The 21267-nt window shown below is 39.5% G+C and overlaps 2 protein-coding genes and 1 non-coding gene across 18 annotated transcripts in view; 1 reads left to right on the top strand and 2 right to left on the bottom strand.

Moving 5' to 3' along the window:
- The window catches only part of PRPF40A (pre-mRNA processing factor 40 homolog A), a 63394-nt gene extending 61631 nt beyond the window's left edge, over positions 1-1763 (bottom strand). For 4 of the 15 annotated variants that reach the window (XM_012137139.5, XM_027964945.3, XM_027964946.3 and 1 more), the window contains exons 1-2: positions 1532-1763; positions 271-402 (exon numbers count right to left, since the gene is read on the bottom strand). In XM_012137139.5, coding sequence (XP_011992529.1) covers positions 271-402; positions 1532-1741 — 342 coding nt within the window. In that variant the 5' untranslated portion in view covers positions 1742-1763. Of the gene's footprint in view, positions 1-270; positions 404-1531 lie in introns of those variants that run through there. The other 11 variants (XM_060409920.1, XM_060409921.1, XM_060409922.1 and 8 more) reach the window with 4 other exon arrangements.
- A 1114-nt stretch (positions 1764-2877) lies between these two features.
- The window catches only part of ARL6IP6 (ADP ribosylation factor like GTPase 6 interacting protein 6), a 67076-nt gene continuing 48686 nt past the window's right edge, over positions 2878-21267 (top strand). For both annotated transcript variants that reach the window (XM_060409926.1, XM_004004691.6), the window contains exons 1-3: positions 2878-3286; positions 5096-5149; positions 14981-15113. In XM_060409926.1, coding sequence (XP_060265909.1) covers positions 2887-3286; positions 5096-5149; positions 14981-15113 — 587 coding nt within the window. In that variant the 5' untranslated portion in view covers positions 2878-2886. The remainder of the gene's footprint in view (positions 3287-5095; positions 5150-14980; positions 15114-21267) is intronic.
- LOC114113342 (U6 spliceosomal RNA) lies at positions 9642-9744 on the bottom strand. Its single transcript, XR_003588395.1, has one exon. It is a non-coding gene; the product is annotated as a U6 spliceosomal RNA (small nuclear RNA).

Raw genomic sequence — 21267 nt, 5'->3', positions numbered from 1 at the left:
ATATACACTGCTACTTTTAAATTAAAAATACAAAATAAAAACAACTCAGTTTTGTTACTGCAGAAAACAAACCTCTTATACAGAAGACTTTTCAATACCATCAAAATTTGATTAGTGTCATGATTATTCCACATTTCACTTACTTAAAACATTATTTTGACATAAAATGAAACAAACAGCTGTAAGTATTGACCCAAATTTTGAAATTCTTTGACATAAGAATACCACAGGCAAAAGTAAACAAATAAATACAAAACAAAACATTCTTACTTGTCCCATTGGTGGTCCTCCCATTGGGGGCATCATTTGTGGCATCATTCCATGAGGTACAGGAGGCATATTCGCTCTCTGACCCATAGGATGCATTCCCATTGGGGCATAATGCATGCCAGGGTGCCCCATCTGAAAAAGAGGGACAATTTAAAAATTTGCCAAGTTTCAATAAATGCTTCTCAAAAATCTGACTCCTACAAATCAGTTTTGTGCATGACATAATATTTGGCTAATGTTCGACTCAATTACTTAGCTTATACTTTCTTGTCTTAAATAAAAGAATCATACCAGTATTTATGAGCTTGAATTTGACCAAACTTCAGAAAAAGGAAAAATTAAAATCAGTACCGGACACCTAATTCATAGTTGTTCTTTTTTTTTTAAGAGCATGCTGATTTAATCAATTGCCAGTTGGCTTGCTAAACTGGGAGGAAATGCATGTGAAGGCCACTTTAACTGTTATGGTGAAAACCACAACTTTGTCCTACTTCACAGATATAAGATAGCCAACTATGTTTATTTTATAACGTCGCATTATCAAGTTCATTTCTAAGCTGATTTTAAGCTTTAGAACGCTGAAAATTTACCCAATTAACTGAGATGAGGGCTGATCTTATAAAAGACAGCGTCGGTACCCGGGGACACTTTACTCCTAACAAACAAACATATTATTTCCTAATGGAATCTCTAACACAGCTAAAATTACTTATGCAAAAAAAAATTTTCCCCCCAAAGACTAAGCTCTGTTATTTACGAACACTAAACGTAAACAACTAATTTAGGCACCTTAATGCGCTTTTTATAAGACAACTCCTTTTTTTACTTGTGTCCATTGTTCCAGGTCGTAAAACCAGGTAGTTATCTCCTGCCAATTCTCCCACCTATCCCCCTGCGGCGAACACCACTACTATTAGTTAAGATTCTGGCAGACTCTGTTAAAAGTCTACGGAAAAAGTCTCCGTCTCCGCCTCCCCCTCCCTGCTTAACCCGGCCTACCTCTCCAAAACGCTCACCCCGCCCTGGGCCCAGCACCTCCACCGCGCATCTGCCTAGGCCGAACCTACTGAGAACTTCCAGGGTCCCACTTCCTTTCCTTTGTGCATCCCCGCTCTCCATTTCTCTCCCTCGGAACAAATCCCACCATCTCGAGCTCTTCCTTCGTCCACTCTCATCTTCTTCTCCTTTTGGAGAATGCTTCCTGTCTCTCTGACTCCGCTTTTCATTGTGCCGCTTTCCCCCTGCCCCACCGCTCCCTTACCGAGGGCCGTCTCCTCAGGAAGCCGTCAGCAGAGACCCAAGAGCTGGAGCAGAGGCTTGAGCCGGACAATCTCCGCTCCCCGTCCCCGAGACCCCGCGAGGGAGGATGGTTCTCCATTTCACTCACCATGAGGCCTCCACGCTCGGCTCCCGTCCCCGGCCTCATCGTTGGGCTCAGACTGCTCCGCCGGCGGCCACTGCCGCTACACATACCAACAAGAAGCGATCTGAGTGGCTGGCGCCCAGTGGGGCCAAAGGTTAAAGGCTGCCCTGCGCTATGGGGCGGGATCAGCGGGGCCAGTAGGCTGACAGGCTTCCCTGCTGTCCAATCAGACTGCGTTGCTGACTCGCAGCTCTTTGGCGATTCGCCCCCAGCCTCACCCTAACTCAGCGTCGACTGCATGGAGTTGGGGGAGGGGGACGGAAGAAGTTTCTGCGCCGATTCCCCTGCAGGGAAAACCACCAACTTTCCCCGGGGAAGGGAAGACAACGGTGTCCCAGCTTCCCGAACTTAGACTGCCACACCCCGTAGGGGGTGGACCAGTGGAGGCCTGCCACCTTCAACACTCCCCCGTCCGAATTACCTATGCCCCACAACTCTGAGGCCGCCAGAGGTGGGATGGGATGGGGGTGGGGTAAGCAGCCTCTAGCGTTAGCCTTGACCAGGGCAGGAGCTTGCGCGCGGAACTACAGGCGGAGGAAGGGGGCGGGGCAAGCTAGAGGAGGGGTCGTTAGGAGCGGGTTCGAGCTCCTTACGCACCAGCTGGGCGGCGCGCGCCAGGGTGGGGCAGGGGTGGAGGCCTGCCCAGCGGCGTGGAGGAAAGTTGTGGTAGGGGCGGGGAGAACAATGTGAAAGGGAAACCTGTATTGGGCAGTTAAGGGAGATGAGGGCGCTAGGCGCTGAGCTTCCATTACTGAGGGAAGCCGAGGGAGAGTGCAGGTGCAGAGAAGATGGGAGAAAGCAAACAGGTTCGGGAATGTGTGTTGGCGGGCGCTAGGACCGGGCGTAGAGGAGGTGCGGCTTTGGGACTGCGAAGGCACGCGCTAGTTTAGAGGTGACGCGAAGGTGGCGGAGGTTTTTGGCGGAGAGACTAAACGCTGCACGGAGAGGAAACTCGGCTGCCTTGGGCCTCGGCTCGCCTTCCCTCGTACTGCTTGCGGGTAGTGCTCTGGTCCAGGGGCGCTCAGCCTCTCGTCGGCCCCACGGCACCTTCCTTGCCCCAGCACGCACCCCTGCGCGCCTGGGCCTAGTGGTGGAGGCCGCGGGGGGGCCAGGCTGCTCATTGGCTACTGCGACCGCGGGGCGGGGTAGGTGGGCGACGTTGGACCTCCGAGGGCCTGAGTGTCTTTCCCGCCATGTCGTTTGTGGAGAGCGGGAGGCGTTCGGCCCTTCTGCGCCGCCGGCCCGGCACCCCTGTCCCGTTCGCTCGACCTCCGTATTCAGTTTTCAGTCAGGGAGATAGCTGGGGTGAGGGCGAAGTCGAAGAGGAGGAGGGATGCGACCAAGTGGCCCGTGATTTGCGGGCGGAGTTCTCGGCCGGGGCGTCATCGAAACTCAGAAAGGACCCGGTACTCCGGACAGATGGGGACGGATCTCCGATTCTGCCCGATAAACGCAATGGAATTTTCTCGGCGGATGCGGGTGGTAAAGCCCTGGCTCGGCGTTGGCCGGTCCAGGTCCTCTCAATTCTCTGTTCGCTGCTGTTCGCCATCCTCCTTGCCTGCGTGCTCGCCATCACCTACCTGATCGTAAAAGGTACAGAAGGAAGCCCGGGCCTTGAAAGTCTATCCAGAGTTAACTTCGGTTGAGCCTGGACGTGGCCTTTGCCTTCATCGCCCTCTCCCCTATCGAAGCTGCAAGCTTGGTAGCTGGTTTCATCCGTACGCCTTACCCGCACTTTTCTTTGGTCTTCCCCTTTGTCTTCTCTTTTCTTAAAAGTAGAAGACTTTGGTCGGTGATCAAGAGGCCCATTTTAAGAAAGAGTCTTGATAGGTTGGTAGTCTTGAAGAAATAATGAAATCAGTGAACACTTGGGGATAAAATGTTGGTAAAATCAAGCAAAATGCAAAACAACTATCCTTAGAGGAAGGCGGTGAAAAGGGTAATCTAAAAAAGCTATACGAGTTCCACAAATGGCTAGAGGTGTACAGTCCACCTGTTCTGTACACATTGAGTTCCTAAAGAACAAGGATTTCCATTGCACAGCCCAAAATGTCTGCTGCTGCTAAGTCGCTTCAGTCGTGTCCGACTCTGTGCGACCCCATAGATGGCAGCCCACCAGGCTCCCCCGTCCCTGGCATTCTCCAGGCAAGAACGCTACTTAGGTAAAATAGTCCCTCTTGGATTTTGTACTAGGTTTGCAACCCAGTGTATTGGTGAAATTCTGTTGCAAACCAAGTCTGTTCTTTCTCTGATTAATGGTTTTACATTTCCGTGTCTGAAGTTGAAATACTGGCCAGGTTGAAATAGAAATATGCCTTGATAGGTTTTCCAGAACTCGTACAAATGTATTATGTGTTTGGATATTTTACCATAGGAAGAATCAGACCTGAGTTGAAACCTCAGTTCTGTGATTTTGGCTAAGTTATTGGGGAAAAAAACTACCTTAGTTGTATGAAAAGCACCCAACACATCACTCGAGTATTAGTTTTACTTCACTAAGTAGAATTAAATCTATTTAATTATAGTTTTTATTTCCCTCTTTGCTTCAGGCCCCTCATGAGCTGTTCATGGCATCTAACACCTCTCCTGGAGAAGGCAATGGCACCTCACTCCAGTACTCTTGCCTGGAAAATCCCATGGATGAAAGAGCCTGGTGGGCTGCAGTCCATGGGGTCGCTGAGGGTCGCACATGACTGAGCGACTTCACTTTCACTTTTCACTTTCATGCATTGGAGAAGGAAATGGCACCCCACTCCAGTGTTCCTGCCTGGAGAATCCCAGGGAGGAGGGAGCCTGGTGGGCTGCCATCTATGGGGTTGCACAGAGTCGGACACGACTGAAGTGACTTAGCAGTAGCAACACCTCTCCATGCTTGATTTTCATACAGAAGACAGATTGGCATGTTAATGTGAGAGTTTGACCTCTTCATACAATGGTACAGGGTGTAAACTGTCAGTGTTAAATATTTGGGTACCAGTGTTTCATTCCTCAACCACTCCCTTCCTCCATTTTTTCAAAGCAGCTCAGTTTTGTCTTGTAGGTAGTTATTTCTGTTTTACTCAGAGAGATTGCCTTTGTTCATAAAGTCATAAAACTTGGTAAGTGGAAGTGCATTGCAGGAGACCTTAAACTGTGTTTATTTTGGAGAATAAAGAGCTGAACTCAAAAACTAGTAATTTGCCTTGTATAAAATGTCTTGGGAATAGAAATTCCCATTTTAAATACATAGCAGTTGATCATAAAGACATCTTATTTGCTTCCTGAAAGTCACATAGCTAGTAAATGGAATCCAGGTTTGAACCTAGTTGTTCCCAGCTCCAGAGCAGTTTCCAGAACTCTGCGTCTTTCTAGCCTTTGCGTTTCTGTTCAAGTTATAAAATCATCTCTTTTTTGTATTTACAGAGTTACATGCTGAAAATTTGAAGAATGAAGATGATGTAAACACTGGACTGTTAGGTATGGACCTTACTGTCACTTGATTTTTGAGCTCACTGTTGTTTTTTATGTTTTAATGATATACAGGTTTGGATAAAATACTTAATATATTCCCTGTGTGGTGGTGGTTCACTTTTCTTCACTTGTATATGTATGTGGTATATTTCGTTAGACTTTCTTTTTATGTATATGTTTGTGTGTATGCCAGACACACTAGGAATATATTTTGAACACAACTGTATGTAACAGACCCAGAGAATACTTAACATTTTTTAGTTACCTTTTGCAAAAGCTTCTCTACACTTCTTTTGAGGAGGTAAACAAACATTTCCCCACAGACTTAACAAAGATAACATCTTAAGCAGGCCTCAGAAGTTTAAGTTCAAATCTCCTTATAAGCAACTTGGTTTTTTAAAAAATATGAAAAGTATTGGGTATACTTAACACAAGCTAGTTATGACCAGGGAAAAGACCTGAGTTTCTATAGAATGTCAGTAGAATGCTAGTTTACAGATTTGTAGTAAAAAATTCAGTTGTTATTTAATCTTTATTTTTCTCTGCCAAAATAATTGTGAAGAGTTCAGAATTTTACCTGTCTGGCATATTTTTCTCCTATTTGCTATAATTTATTTGGCTGATCACTTTGAATTGGGGATGAGGGTATGGGAAATGATTGAGAGCCTATCCCACTTGTTATTCCCTCTCCCAATCTTAGCTAACTATTTAAATTAGCTCTTCAAGCCTAATGTCCTCATGATTAGGACAACAGAGTCCACCTGATTTTGCCGAAAGGGAAGCTTTACATCTTCAAATTATGAACAGATTAGTTTGCTGGATGTCCCATGAAAACTTGTCTGTGCTTAACTTCTGGCATGAGAAAACACGTCCTTTTCAGTTGCTCATTTTGTTAGTGTGCCTCTGTGTTGTTAAACTGTTGCATCTCTAAAATCAACAGTGATCATAAGGCTTTTCATAGCATTTATTGATCTGTCAACTCTTGACTGAAAGGAACAGTATATAAGCCTAAATGCCTGTTAAGAAACTTAGTTTCTAAAGGAGCTGAGACACTGCTATGCTCATGCTTATTTCTGTGAAAGAAATGTTCATGGGGAGCCCCATTTATAGTTGTTTTATTTTATTTTATTTTTAATTTTAAAATCTTTAATTTTTACATGCGTTCCCAAACATGAACCCCCCTAGAGTTCCTGATGAGCATTGTTATCAGTGCCTTTGGGAGTTAATTGATCCTAATGGCTAACAGGATTAGGCTATTAGTGTTCATCTTAACTAGTGAGGTAGTCCCACCAAGGAGATGTGATTAATACTTGCGGTTGGCTTTGGAACTCATCTCCCCAAATCTTCCCTGGGTGGCATTGGAATCACACTGCAGAGTTCGTAGGGCTTTCCTTTTATAATTGTCCTGTAAGCCTATTTTTCAGATAAATTAATAAAATAAAACTTAAGGTCATTTAGTTGAAAATCACATTCCAGCCATTCCTCCTTGAAGTTATTTTCTGGCCAAATTGATTGCACTAATCATATATAACATTGAACTGTTTCATTTTCCACATTTGCTTTTCTTTCAGCATTTTCCCAAATTTTATCACGTTTCACAGTTAGTCCTATTTCCAATTTTTGCATTTTTTCCTTAGTTTTATAACTAGGAAAGTATAAGAAAGAATGATAAATGATTTTTTATTTGAGGCAAATCTGAAATAAGTGCATAAAATAATAGAAGGAATTGCCCTTAGCAGATACTCCTTAATCTGAGACTGTTGTTATCAAATGTAGTGCTAGTACTTTTACAAACACTGTAAATAGTACTATACGGAAATTGTAATCAGATTTTGTGGAGTTCCTTCAGTGTCTAAAAAAGGTTTTAAATTTAATCTTTGGTTCCTATGACATCTATTAGTTAGTAGTTACCTTTAAGTCTCTTTTGTGGCTAGGAGCAGATTCCTAGCAGTGTCAAGGGCTGTTTATTTTTTAGCTGCCCATTTACTGCTCGTTTTATGCTTGAGATGTTTCCAGGCTTCTACACATTTTCCAGAGGAGAGATGACTGACAAAGATGAAGCCTGCTCATTTAAAGAGATGATGATTGATTTCTTTTCTTCTGCAGAGTGATAAATGAGACTTTGTATCATCATAACTGAATGATACAGAACATTAGAAATATGGTAAAAATTTCCAAGGGAAAGGATGTGTTGGGAAATGACCCATTCTCTTAGAAAGGTGCAAGTTGGTAGCAACGGACTCAGTTTCTTCCTCACAGTGAAAGCTGATTGAAACCATAAACTTGATCTTTTTAGTGGGTGTATAATATGAACCTTATAATTTGAGCCCGCAGTCTACTAAGGAAATAATATAGTACTCTGTAGCTGGGTAGGGTAACTCTAATATTTCATCTAAAAATTCACAAATATGTTATCCTATTCTGCAGCAGAGTCTTTGTAAAATTTTGTATATTGCTGATAACAGTAAAAGAACCAAGGCAAAAAAAGAAGAGAAAAGCAAAAAGCCCTAAAACACTGGCAGGATACAACCAAACTGTTAGTTTATCTGAATTTTGAAATTATAGCTTTTTTTAATCTCTGTAGTTTGTAATGAATGACTCTAACGCCTAATGAGAAAAACTTTGTTTAAAAAAAGCACAAGTGTAAGTTTAAGAAAGTGTGAAAACCATGTTCAACAATTAACAATAGTACTGAACTATTACAGTATGCCAAAAATGTGTTATCTCACCTGGTATTCCCAACTATCCTGCATCCATAAATATAAAATACTCGTTCTAAATCAAAACTCAAGACAGTGTATATTAGAATTTTTATGCCATCAGATAGCTTAGGTGTGGTAGCAAGGCAAAAACGATACAGATCATTATCCGGAATTACAGTGTGCAGGTGAATTATTAGTCATTAAATCATTACAAGTCTCCTCCTAACACGTAAAAGTATTAATGAGAAGCAGACATTAGGAGCTCTATTTCTCAAGAAATTGGTTTATTATTGTTAGTGTGGTGCTACCTGGCCCAGCTGATGGAAAGGATGTTTCTTAGGCTAATGAAGTCAGACAAGTTAGCATCAGAATCACCTGGAAAACTGCTATAAAGCGTTTTGCTGGGCTTCACCCAGTTGGCTGGAAAATCCCATGGATGGAGGAGCGTGGTAGGCTGCAGTCCAAGGGGTTGCGAAGAGTCAGACACAAGTGAGCAACTTCCCTTTCACTTTTCACTTTCATGCATTGGAGAAGGAAATGGCAGCCCAGTCCAGTGTTCTTGCCTGGAGAATCCCAGGAATGGGGGAGCCTGGTGGGCTGCTGTCTATGGGATTGCACAGAGTCAGATATGACTGAAGCAACTTAGCAGCAGCAGCAGCACCTAGAGTTTCTGTTCAGTAAGTATAAGGTAGAGCCCAGAAATTTTCATTCATCATAGATTTCTAGGTGATGCTCATGCTGCTAGTTTATAAGAACCACTAGTCTAGTGGTTTTTATTCCTCAGTTATAGCAACAGCAAACAAAAAAAAACCCTGAAGATTTTCTTACTCTAAATTTATGAAATTTCAGACCCTATCCTTAGTCTCCTGGATCGAAGTTAAAGTCACCTAATAGGCTGCACTCTCAGTATCCTCTCAGGGTCTGTTAGACCCAGTCTTCATTTTTAAATTTTCTTGAGCAGTTCTTTTTGTAAGAATTATTTCATGTCGCTTATTCTTACTTATGGGACCTTCCACGGAATAAAGAGAAAATTGAGATATATATTTTTTGATAGAATAAAGCTTATTTAATCTTGAAATTACCTTACTGGTGCATTGGCCTCTTTTATATATCAAAGATACATTATAAGATTTTAATGATTTATTTTCCTGTATCTGGAAACACTTTGTTATTGTATTATATTAGGAATCATTTAATATTACTCATCAGTTATTCTCAACTGTGCTAAAAAGAATAAAATAATTTTGATAAAATATTCCAGAGCAGAGGTCAGCGAATCCTGATCTGCTGCCTGTTTTTGCAAATTGAATTTCGTTGTAGCATACCTGTGCCCCATTGTTTTATATATTGATTATGGCTGCTTTCATGCTAAAACGTCAGAGTTGAGTAGTTGGGAAAGAGACCTGATGGTAAGCGGAGCTGAGGATATTTACCATCTGGTTGTTTTCGGGAAAACTATTGTATTCTCAACCAGGTGTCATTTAACAGAGAGGACGAAGGAAAAACAGAAACCATCCCCTTTTGCTAAAATATGTATAATATTCTTTTCATCTTTTATGAGTCTGTGCCTACTAGTTTATTTGATACTGTTTGTAAATGGACAAATGCTAATGTCAGGTGATTGGAAAGGAATAGGGGGAAAAATCATTGGATTGAGCATTCAGATTGTTTAAAAATCTAAAAATGAAGATGTTTTACAGATTATGGAGCTAAGTTGGCTAAGTAATATTCCATTGTATACATATACCATAGCTTCTCTATGCATTCATCTGTCAGTGGTCATCTAGGTTGCTTCCAAAAATGTGGAACACTTAATAAATTTGCATGTCATCCTTGCACAGGGGCCATGCTAATCTCTGGATTGTTGCAGTTTTAGTATGCTGCTACTGCTAAGTCACTTCAGTTGTGTCCGACTCTGTGTGACCCCGTAGACGGCAGGCCTCCAGGCTCCCCCGTCCCTGGGATTCTCCAGGCAAGAACACTGGAGTGGGTTGCCATTTCCTTCTCCAATGCATGAAAGTGAAAAGTGAAAATCAAGTCGCTCAGTCGTGTCCGACTCTTAGTGACCCCATGGACTGTGGCCTACCAGGCTCCCCTGCCCATGGGATTTGCCAGGCAAGAGGACTGGAGTGGGGTGCCATCGCCTTATGTGCTGCCAAAGTGAGCACTCACTATATTCTTTCTTTTACTTTTGTGTATTGTTCATAATAAAAAAAAGTTTTTTTTTAAAGTTTCCCTTGTGAATATGATGTTTTAACAGGATTGGAAAACTACAAATGATACTTAACTCAAGTTTCATCAGTTTCAGTCAGAATATTCCCTTTCACTCCTTAACCTTTTAATAGGAAAGAGAGTGAAATTCCTACAAGCTGAGTGGCAGATTGACAGAATAGTTGAGTGGAGACCTTTATCAGTGCAGCTGCTCTACTCCAACTGTGTGTTCAGGTCAGATGGCACTGGTAGGGGAGGAAAGACCCCTTTCCTCTGCTCCTATACTTGGAAATAAGTTTGAAGACCCATGGCTGTTGAGCTTTTTGATAAAGTTGCACACATTTGCTTACCATTAAAATTGTTGATTAGTTCTATGCATAAGTCCATCAAAGCTTTTATTAGTAGCCAGGTGGGTATAGTTTTTACAGCTTATAAAACTACCGTTAATTTTTATTTTTAATTTCATAACTTAGTTATATGAGTTATAGTCTCATGAAAAAAATTTCATTAAAACAAAGGTGACCATTAACCTACTTGTGTATTTTCAGGTTTTTTTCTATTTGTTTATATGTATATAATAAGTGTAATAACTTAAGATATGCAGTTTTATCACAGCTGTAGAAAAAATAATTGTTACCATGCATATGCTGCAGCTTCATTAAAATATCTTGGAATTCATTCTGTATCAGTAAACATAGTTCTACCTCATTCTTTTTTATTACTGCATTATATTTCATACTATTTCAGTTTACTTAAACATTTCAAACGTCAGAAGCTCTAAAACAGAACTTGGAATTTATCAATATGTGGTCACATCTTGTCCTCTTGTTTACTTATGACAGGAATACATCTTAGAAGAATGTAACTGATAGCTTAACATTTTTTAATAAGACACCTTTCCCAGTATGGGAACATGGGAGATTTTTGTTTTGTTTTTCTGTTTGTTTCTGCTTACATCTCTGACTTCATAAAACTTCTGAAAGTCATCTCATCTCTATAAGCCTGAAATTGCTAAATAAAATTGAAATGTTTACAACATATCATAATCTTTCTTTGCTGGAAGCTTTTTTAGAAAACAGAGCTGCCATCATATTTCTAGGAAAATAACTATACTTTGAAATAAAAATCATATATTTTGAAAACCGATCTCCTCAATTAGATAAGTGAATATAAAACTCCAGTAAAGGGATTAGAATAGGAATTTCCCACCTGCTCTCGTATTTGCTTTAGGTGAAACCATTGAGTCCACGGGGTTACAGTGGATGAAAGAGATTTTCCATCATATCAACTGATGAAAATTAACTATAGAAAAGAAACAAGGATGTGTGTATTTAAAGACCTGTATCCTTTGACACAGCAGTTGTTCAGAAATTTGTTACAGATGTCTTTGTATAGCTGTATAAGAATGTTACTTGCAGCTTTGTTTTTAATAGTGAAAAGTGCAATAATAAAAATACGCAATGGAATTGCGGCTATGTGTACTGGATATGGAAGGTCTCCAAAAATGTTGTGTGAAAAAGTTCAGAACAGTTTTTCTAGTGAGAATCCCATTTGTGGAAAATAAACTGAGAAAATAAATACATGGCATACATTTGTATGTAACTGGCTCATTCTTGTACATAGCTATCTACATTACCTGTAATTTTTACAAAAGATGAACAATAAACTGGTTGCTTTTAGAAACAGAGTTGGTAAATTGGAGAAGGAAGACTAACTTAATTTTTATGTACCTTTAAAAAATTATGTTAACTTGGTAAAATGGGTTTATAAAACATAAGTTATCAAATTTTAAACTTAAAGATTTTTGTTAAAAAATGCATTTGTGAACTGCCAACTTTTGTGGCTTTTCTGCTTGTTCATACATGAATTGAGTAATTTCAGAAGCATACACACACTTCTAGACCACAGTGTTGCAATGTACTACAGTATTGCGAGGTACTCTTTTAGCCTTATCGTTGTGATGTGACTTTTATCAGGTATGTAACTGTTGATCAGTTCGAAGTGAATGTAAAATAACTAAAATGCCTAAAATGAAGCAGGCACTTAGATCATAGAATAGTAGTTATTTCTGAAGACTCAAGAATATTTTTGTATTAAATCCGATAAGTGTTCTATTAAAGCACCTGAGTAAAAAAGCCTGATGGGCCTTAAGGAGCCTCACATTTCTTGTTGGTTATTTTGTGTCTTTCTCACTTTTTTAGATATTTAGAATTTTCCATCATTCCACCATAGTCCCCATACAGTCTCTGAGTTGGCAGGAAGGTTGCCCTCAGTCTTTACTCAGGTTCTCTCTGCTCAGTCCCACATTGGGTACAGTTTTAGGGTTTGACTGTGCCAGGACATTGGGATGGGAATATGATCTAGTCCTCAAGACATTTGCTCAAATGACTTACTGCTGAAACATTTTGCATTCTGTTCAGGATGGCCTTTCAGATACAGCAGCTTCCAAGCCACATGACCATGTGCTATTTCTATGCCCCACTTAAGGCAGAGGCATCTGCAAACTTGGCTCAGGACCTGTCTGCCAAGATTCTGTATACAGCTCCATTTCCTCTTTAGTGTGTGTGGCTTCTTGATGGCTCCACCAGGAAGCCTCAGCAACACTACCACCTCTCCATATACACATACAAATGTAGCCACACATACACCACTTTCAAAACCAGGACTGTTTCTCATCTATAGATAAAGCCCTCACTGTCTCCCTGTTCTACACATTTTTTTCTGTATCCTTGCTATCCAAAATATTTTGTCTTTACCCTCCTCCTTCTTATATCTGTCCTACTAGTTCCCTTAATTTTGCAGCATAAAAACCAAAGAGACGTAGGGCTGTTTCTCCTTTCTTTGCCACATCCTTCTGGGGCAGTTAACACAAAGTTCGTTATCTTTTGAAAACGGGGTAAGGGAAGGGGAACTATCAGGAGAAAAAAATTAGGTTCATCTTTCAAAAATACTTTGTCACAGATTTGTTTATTACTTCATTGCTCTGAGTTTCTCTTTCAGTAACTCAGTCTGGTACTGAGTTTTAATTAGTTTACAGACAGTCCAGTCCACATACTTATTTTCTACTTGCTAAAATAAAGCTATATTTGGTTGTGCATTTTGTGCAGCCAGGGAATTTGGTAATTCATAAGTCAGCATCTGTTGTAGTCTTCTCAGCCTTTCTTCTGTGTACTCCTGAGGCCTGGGATACACTCATCGGTAGTGGTGGCTTGGTAAACTATGAAGGAGGTAATTTGAATGTGTATGTTCAATCCTTCAAATTAATTTCTTCTCTCTCTCAGTCACTCTGTTTATTTCCCACATTGTTCCATATCTTAACTCTTTCCTCTTGCAGCTCGTTGTAGTACTGTTCTTTTGACTTGATATCTCTCATAAATTGCAGTTACAGTGTGAATGAAAATCTAGGATCCCAGCCCATTTATAAATTGGAAAGTAACATTTCTTCATGTACCAAGCAAAGTTAAGTAATCAGATTAGGTTTGTAATGTTTGTAGGAAAATTATAAAGAGTAGACACTCTAATAAAATTAATTCATATGTCAAAAGTTCATGGTATGGAAAGAAAGGGATTGGTTCAGTTCAGTCTCTCAGTTGTGTCCGACTCCCTGCAACCCCATGAATCGCAGCATGCCAGGCCTCCCTGTCCATCACCAACTCCTGGAGTTCACTCAAACTCATGTACATCAAGTCGGTGATGCCATCCAGCCATCTTATCCTCTGTCATCCCCTTCTTCTCCTGCCCCCAATCCTTACCAGCATCAGGGTCTTTTCCAGTGAGTCAACTCTTCGCATGAAGTAGCCAAAGTACTGGAGTTTCAACTTCAAACTCAGTCCTTCCAATGAACACCCAGGACTGATCTCCTTTAGGATGGACTGCTTGGACCTCCTTGCAGTCCAAGGGACTCTCAAGAGTCTTCTCCAATACCACAGTTCAAAAGCATCAGTTCTTCAGCGCTCAGCTTTCTTCACAGTCCAACTCTCACTTCCATATGTGACCACTGGAAAACCATAGCCTTGACTAGACGGACCTTTGTTGGCAAAGTAATGTCTCTGCTTTTTAATATGCTATCTATGTTGGTCATAACTTTTCTTCCAAGGAGTAAGCGTCTTTTAATTTCATGGCTGCAATCACCATCTGCAGTGATTTTGAAGCCCCCCAAAATAAAGTCAGCCACTGTTTCCACTGTTTCCCGTCTATTTCCCATGAAGTGATGGGACCAGATGCCATGATCTTAGTTTTCTGAATGTTGAGCTTTAAACCAACTTTTGCGCTCTCTTTCACTTTCATCAAGAGGCTTTTAGTTCCTCTTCACTTTCTGCCATAAGGGTGGCGTCATCTGCATATCTGAGGTTACTGATATTTCTCCCAGCAATCTTGATTCCAGCTTGTGCTTCCTCCAGCCCAGCATTTCGTATGATGTACTAAGCAGGGTGACAATATACAGCCTTGATGTACTCATTTTCCTATTTGGAACCAGTCTTGCTCCACGTCCAGTTCTAACTGTTGCTTCCTGACCTGCCTATAGGTTTCTCAAGGATCACTTAGTACTAAGTAATAAAAAGTAGCAAGCTGTGATCACAGAGTTAAATAAAAAATGTTAGGACATTTTAACAGTGAAGTGTTTTAACATTTTCCCCACAGTTTTCAGTTATATAAAACTGAAGATAAAAGCTTTATTTTTAAGTTGAATTTGTATTCTTTTCCACATGGTAAATTATAATTGAATTAAAATATTCATTGATATGACTTCTAGTTGTGCTTTAATACTTTACACTTCCACAAAAGATTTTCTCCAAGGCTCATATCTCTTTTATTACGTATAATTTAGAGGCTTAGAAATATGTATGATCTTCTGAACGTGATCTGAGTTAATTTAATTGCTTTGGTGTTAATAATTCAAGTTTTCTCCTCTTTCCCCATTAAGGATTCTGGAGTCTACTTATAATATCCCTAACTGCTGGATTCTCCTGCTGCAGCTTTTCTTGGACAGTGACTTACTTTGATTCTTTTGAACCAGGAATGTTTCCTCCTACTCCTCTTTCACCTGCCAGGTTCAAGTAAGTATTCTTGTTTCTTTTTTCCCCAACCCATTCCAGCTCTGTTAAACATACTACAATAGAAGCAAGAGGCTGCTTATTTTTGAAATAATATGTTGAGGTCCCAATCTTTATAAAGTACAGCTTGGCTCCGTCTTTAGATAAGTGGAGAAGAATATTTTAAACTCTGTATGTAGATAATGCAGAGGTGTTTTTAAAAATTAAATTCAAAAAATAAGATGTATCCAACTTTGACGGCTATTAATCCTTTGGGGATGAAATTTCATTTGAAACACTTTATGAAGGCTGAATTAAAAATTCATGCTTGGATAGTTAAGACTTAATAATTGAGTTGAAATTTTCCTTAAACTCTGTGTAATAATTAGCAAGCATTTATGGCATACCCCCCAAATTTATGTATCTAGACAATATTAGATTTGTTTTATAGTGGAACATTAAATTTCTTTGGTCTGTATTTTCTGTTTCAAAGAGTTTCAGAAAATTTGGTAATCAGTATTCTAATCTAGTTTGTTTATGTGAGGAGGACTCGGGTTTTAAATACAATTTTCCAAATGAAAGCATCTAAGACCTCTAGTTTATCCTACAAACTAAGGTTGGAAGAAGTGGGAGAAGAGTATGAAGAGTAGAAAATAAATTCTATTAATGATACATATGTTATCAAGAGTACTATACTTGGTACTGTTGTTACTACCAGTTCCTGCCCACCCCGTGGACAACTCATAGAGATCAAATGAAATATGTTTGAGGCACTCTGTAAATAAGTTTGATACTAATGATAGTTACTAATAATCATTGTTATTAGTGGTCTTTGTTATTTTTAAATTCATTTTTCTGTCTTATAAATAAATTTATAAAATTTTTGACTTCACTTTAAATGAAATGTGTAAGTTTATTTAAAGCATCTTAATAGATCCCTATCTATATATGTAACATAAATCACATACTTGCCAATAAATTGTGTGTGTGTGTTTTGAGTGGATAATGATTAATTAATAATCTAAACTAAGTTATATGTAATGGTGCAGTGCCCTTACATAATTTACATGGGTGACATTCAGTTCGAAAGTTAATTTTGCTGAGTATTCACTTCAGAGTTAACTTTCTATTGCTGCTCATTGACATCAACCAGTTAACTTTAATGAGGTTGTGAGTCTAATGTAGATGATAAAATAAGTCATACAAAAAAGACCTTAATTTTATTGTTTTTTCTTTTACTTATTTATGTCTCACTTCGCCCCTGAATTCTAGTCCTATATTTCCAGGTATTTAGTAGATTTTGCCACCTGGAGTCAGAAAGCACCTGGCACTTAGAATTGTTAAAACTTTTAGTCTAAGACATAAGTATCCACCTACTTATCAAGGCCTGAAACCCTTTTTTACTCTATTGAGCCCTTCATTAAGTCCAGTCATTCTTGCCTTTTGAGGTGTTATTGGAAAACTTTGTCCTAGCACCCACGGTGTTTTTGCCTTATCTAAAGTCTTGGCTGGGGTACTTGACTCCTTGGAGTCCCCTGCTCCCAGGCTCTTACTCTGATTTATCCTGTGTGTTACAGCCTTTATAAAAAACAGATCTTAGTCACAGTTCTCTTGTTTAAAAGTCTTCAGTGGCTTTCTCAGTTCTTTCAAAAGCAAGTCTGACTCCCAAGTATAGCCTAACAAGCCTTCCCCAAGTGACCCTGCTCTACTTTTCCAGCTTTATCTCCAGCTTTTTCTCCAGTGCTCCCTCTCTCTTAGCCATTACCAAATTACTGTGACATTCTCTAAACAAACTGAACTTTTGGCTTTGCTCTTGCTATTCTTTCTTCCTGGAATATTTTCCCTCTCAGCTTCACTTCCACTGTCACCAGAATTCCTAAGACTCATGTGTTAGAAGCTTTTAGAGTTAGAAAAAAGCATTTCAGTGTTCCTTTAAGGATCTGGAATTCTAAGGACATTTAACTAATTTCCTAAAATTTATCTTTGCATTTTTTATTAGACTAGAACCAGTAGTGATGGACCTCAGTTTTCAATGTCTTAATTAGTCATTCAAATATGAGATAGTGTCAGGTCAGAGACTTACATATTGATAAGTGTAGAGAAGTTCATTTTACATACGTGTGTGTCTTAGTTGCTCATTCGTGTCTGACTGTTTGTCATCCCATGGCCTGTAGTCCCCCAGGTTCCTCTGTCCATGGAATTTTTCCGGGCAAGAATACTGGAGTGGATTGCCATTCCCTTCTCCAGAAGATCTTCCCAAACCAGGGATTGAACCCGGGTCTCCTGCATTGTAGGCAAATTCTGTATTGTCTGAGTCACCCAAAGTTGGGAAGTCCAATTTTATATATGATAAATCAGCTATTAGCTCAAAAGCAAGTCTGACTCCCAAGAATAGCCTAACAGGCATTCCCCAAGTGACCCTACTCTACTTTTCCAACTTTATCTTCAGCTTTATCTTGAGTCAAACTGTAATTTTAATTGATCCATATTTACTAAATAGAAGTACAGTCCAAAAAGACATAATAAATACAGTGGCCTTTGATCACAGATTAACGGAAACCACAGACCCAAAAAAGGTATATAACATAGTGATAACTGATAGTTGTTTCCTAGTGAAAACCCTGCCCTCTGGTGTTTGAAGCAAATAATGCAATTACTTCAGAACTGGCAGGATATAAGTACATTCTCTTTGTTACCAGCAGAGTGAGTGCTTGTACAGGGAAACAACTCTGCCTTTTGAGAAAGTTAAAATCTTCAGACTTTTATTTTCTGAGAAATCAGATTGATGCATTTTATTATTTTTCAACATCACACTTTTATAGAAATATGTTTATAACAGGTTATGTATATTTTATTTAAAATAAAGCGATGTTAATATAAATGTTTCCTCATTACATAAAGTACAGGTTCTTTGTTAAAAATTCAGAAGACAAAAAGAAAAATAATGGAAAAACTCTAAATTAGAGAAAATGACTGACATTTTAATATGTATCTTTCCATTCTTAGCATTTTTTAAAAGTTAAAATTGGGATCATAGTATAGATATTTGTAATCCAGTTTTAATTTAAATTTTGTTACAACATTTTCTATTCAATATTTCTTTGAGATTTCAATGTTTTAAGTATATTTTAAAGATCAGTCATCCTATATATTTTTTAAGGAAAATCTAATATAAATGATAGCTAGATTCTAAGATAATTTATTAAACAGAGGTCTCGTTAACTAAAAAGTAAAGAAAGGCACGATAGTTGAGACGTAAAACAAAGAGAATTTTCTATTTTTTAAGTTTATTATTAAAAATATTCCATATTTCTAAGTCCATCATGAGGATCAATGATGAAGAGAATAAAATAATCAAGTCTAATTGGTTTGTTTTTTACAAAAAGCAGTCGTTTGCTCTCCTTTGCAGATTTAAACCCAAGGGTATTTTTTTAAACTAATTAGTAGAGTGGGAAAAAAATTTGAGAAGCCCATATTTACTATGGCTATCAATTAGTTGTACTTCCTTAGAAACATAAACTCCTTGAGGGGAGAAAATAATAATCTTTATTGTTATAATAGTAAATTTTAGATGAGATGTTCAATGAAATCACAGTTTGGATCAATAATTAATTAGAGGAGTTGAGATAAGAAAGAAAACCTTTGTACTCATAAAATTTTTTTTATATTTACATTTTCATGTTTGTTAGGTATTGTCTTAGTTCAGGCTGCTATAAAAAAGTACCATAAACTGGGCTTATGCATATGCGTATGTTAGTCATTCAGTCATGTCCGACTGTGCAGCCCAATGGACTGTAGCCCATCAGGTTCCTCTGTCCATAGAATTCATCAGGCAAGAATACTGCAGTGGAATGTCATGCCCTTCTCCAGGGGATCTTCCTGATCCAGAGATCAAACCCGGGTCTCCTGCATTGCAGGCAGATTCTTTACCATCTAAGCCACCTAGGAAGCCTCATGAACAACAAAAATTTATTTCCCACAGTTCTGGAGACTATAATTCTAAGATCAGGGTACCAGCATGGTCAGTTTCTGGTGAGGTCCATCTTCTGGGTTGCAGAGGACATCCTTCTCATTGTATCCTCATAGGGCAGAGAACAGAGAGAGGATGCAAGCTTTCTTGTGACTCTTATAAGAGCACTTACCCACATCCCATTTATGAGGGCTTAACTCATGACTCCCATCCAATCCTAATTACCTCCAAAGGCCCTACTTTCTAATACGGTCAGTTGGAGGGTAAGGTTTTGACATGAATTGGGTGGTAAGGAAATGGACACATAGTCCATAACAGATATAGCTGAGAAACTTTCATTTTTACATACGCACAGAACTTTAGAAAAGTAAAAGTCGCTCAGTTGTGTCTAACTGTTTGTGACCCCATGGACTATACAGTCCATGAAATTCTCCAGGCCAGAATACAGGAGTGAGTAGCTGTTAACCTTCTTCAGGGGATCTTCCCAACCCCTGGATTGAACCCAGGTCTCTTGCATTGCAGGCGGATTCTATACCAGCTGAGCCACAAGGGAAGACCTTTAGGAAATGAGATGGTTAAAGAATTTTGCAAGGTGTATTTTTAGTCAGCTACTTAATGGGCTTCAAAGGCTTTTTTTTTTTTTTTGCCACTCACTGAGGCATGCAAGATCTTAGTTTCCCAACCAGGTCTCAGACCCACGCCCCCTGCAGTGAAAGTATGGGGTCTTAACCACTGGACTGCCAGGGAAAACCCCCAGAGGCATATTTTTAAGAAAGATGGTTGTCAAGCTGACTTTGCAAACTTACTGGGTTAGAAGGTATGCTGCATTGTCAAATGTATAAACTTCTTGATGAGGAAGCAGTCACTTTCTTTGCAGAGAAAGAAATTTTGGTCAATTGTACTTTTAAATTATTTTCTTAGTTCCTGAAAAAGCTGTTAAAGAGCTAGAGGCAAAGGCAGTAACTTTAGATTCCCTGGGGTGTCTATTTAGGCATTGCCCACTTCTCCCTACTTTATAATTCATTATCCTATTCTTCTATCCTATTTAATCAGCATCTTTAGTTCACTATTCATTAGGTTTTTCCTGTTCACTCATTGGGTTTTGTTAGTGATTTCCAAGCAGACAACTTTAACAGTATGCTGCTGCTGCTGCTAAGTCGCTTCAGTCGTGTCTGATTCTCTGCGACCCCATAGACGGCAGCCCACCAGGCTCCGTCCCTGGGATTCTCCAGGCAAGAATACTGGAGTGGGCTGCCATTTTCTCCTCCAATGCATGCATGCATGCTAAGTCACTTCAGTCATGCCCAACTCTGTAGTTAATATTTCACATAATGGTAATCTGCTTTAATTATAGTTTTCAGGAGTTAATGCGTTTTAAGTATATGACCACCCATGTAAAGATACTACAGTCAGAGAATCCAAAGCCTAAAAGAATCTTGGGGTTCTTTCCAGGCTGAGCTGGTGGCAGCACAAGAACTTGTTTAAGTCCTCCTGAATAGGGAGGAAGATAGGTATGGATAGGAGATGTGTACTTGAGCTGTTAAAAAGTACAACTTTTTAACAAATATTCTGAGATCACTGTGGATGTCTTAGACCTTCATATTAAAGGTTTTGGAGAACTTAGTCTCCTCTGAGTCACTCATAGGGGTTATCATTAGTCTAGGTCCTCCATTTTTTTTAACAGATAAAGACATGAGTCCCAAGGAATATTAGTGCCTTGCACAAAGTCAAATAATTTGCATGTGGCATAGCTGACACCTAACTATGTTTATTGTTTTTGTTTGCCCATCTCAAATCAACAGGGAGAATTTCACTGATTAAAGCAGTGTCGTTTTATTGACAATTAAAGGCACTTGCTGTGAGTCTGCTCTGTGGCACTTTTGCCCATGCAATATTGCCAAATCCAGTTAAAGTCTGTTCTTATTAATAAAGTCTTACTCTGTTCTCCCCTTCACTGTTTTCTCTCAGGGACCAGAGTGTTCCCCTTCAGAATGATTTCTCTCATATTACCTGTGCACAAATGCCAGCTCAGTTCAGTTCAGTCCCTCAGTAGTGTCCAACTCTTTGCGACCCCATAGACTGCAGCACACCAGGTTTCCCTGCCCATCAACAACTATTGGAGCTTGCTCAAACCCATGTCCATTGAGTCAGTAATGCCATCCAGCCAGCTCATCCTCTGTCATTCCCTTCTCCTGGCTTCAGTCTTTC

This window comes from Ovis aries, chromosome 2, assembly GCF_016772045.2.
Source record: "Ovis aries strain OAR_USU_Benz2616 breed Rambouillet chromosome 2, ARS-UI_Ramb_v3.0, whole genome shotgun sequence".
Lineage (NCBI taxonomy): Eukaryota > Metazoa > Chordata > Mammalia > Artiodactyla > Bovidae > Ovis > Ovis aries.
This window is presented reverse-complemented; position numbering and strand designations above follow the sequence as displayed.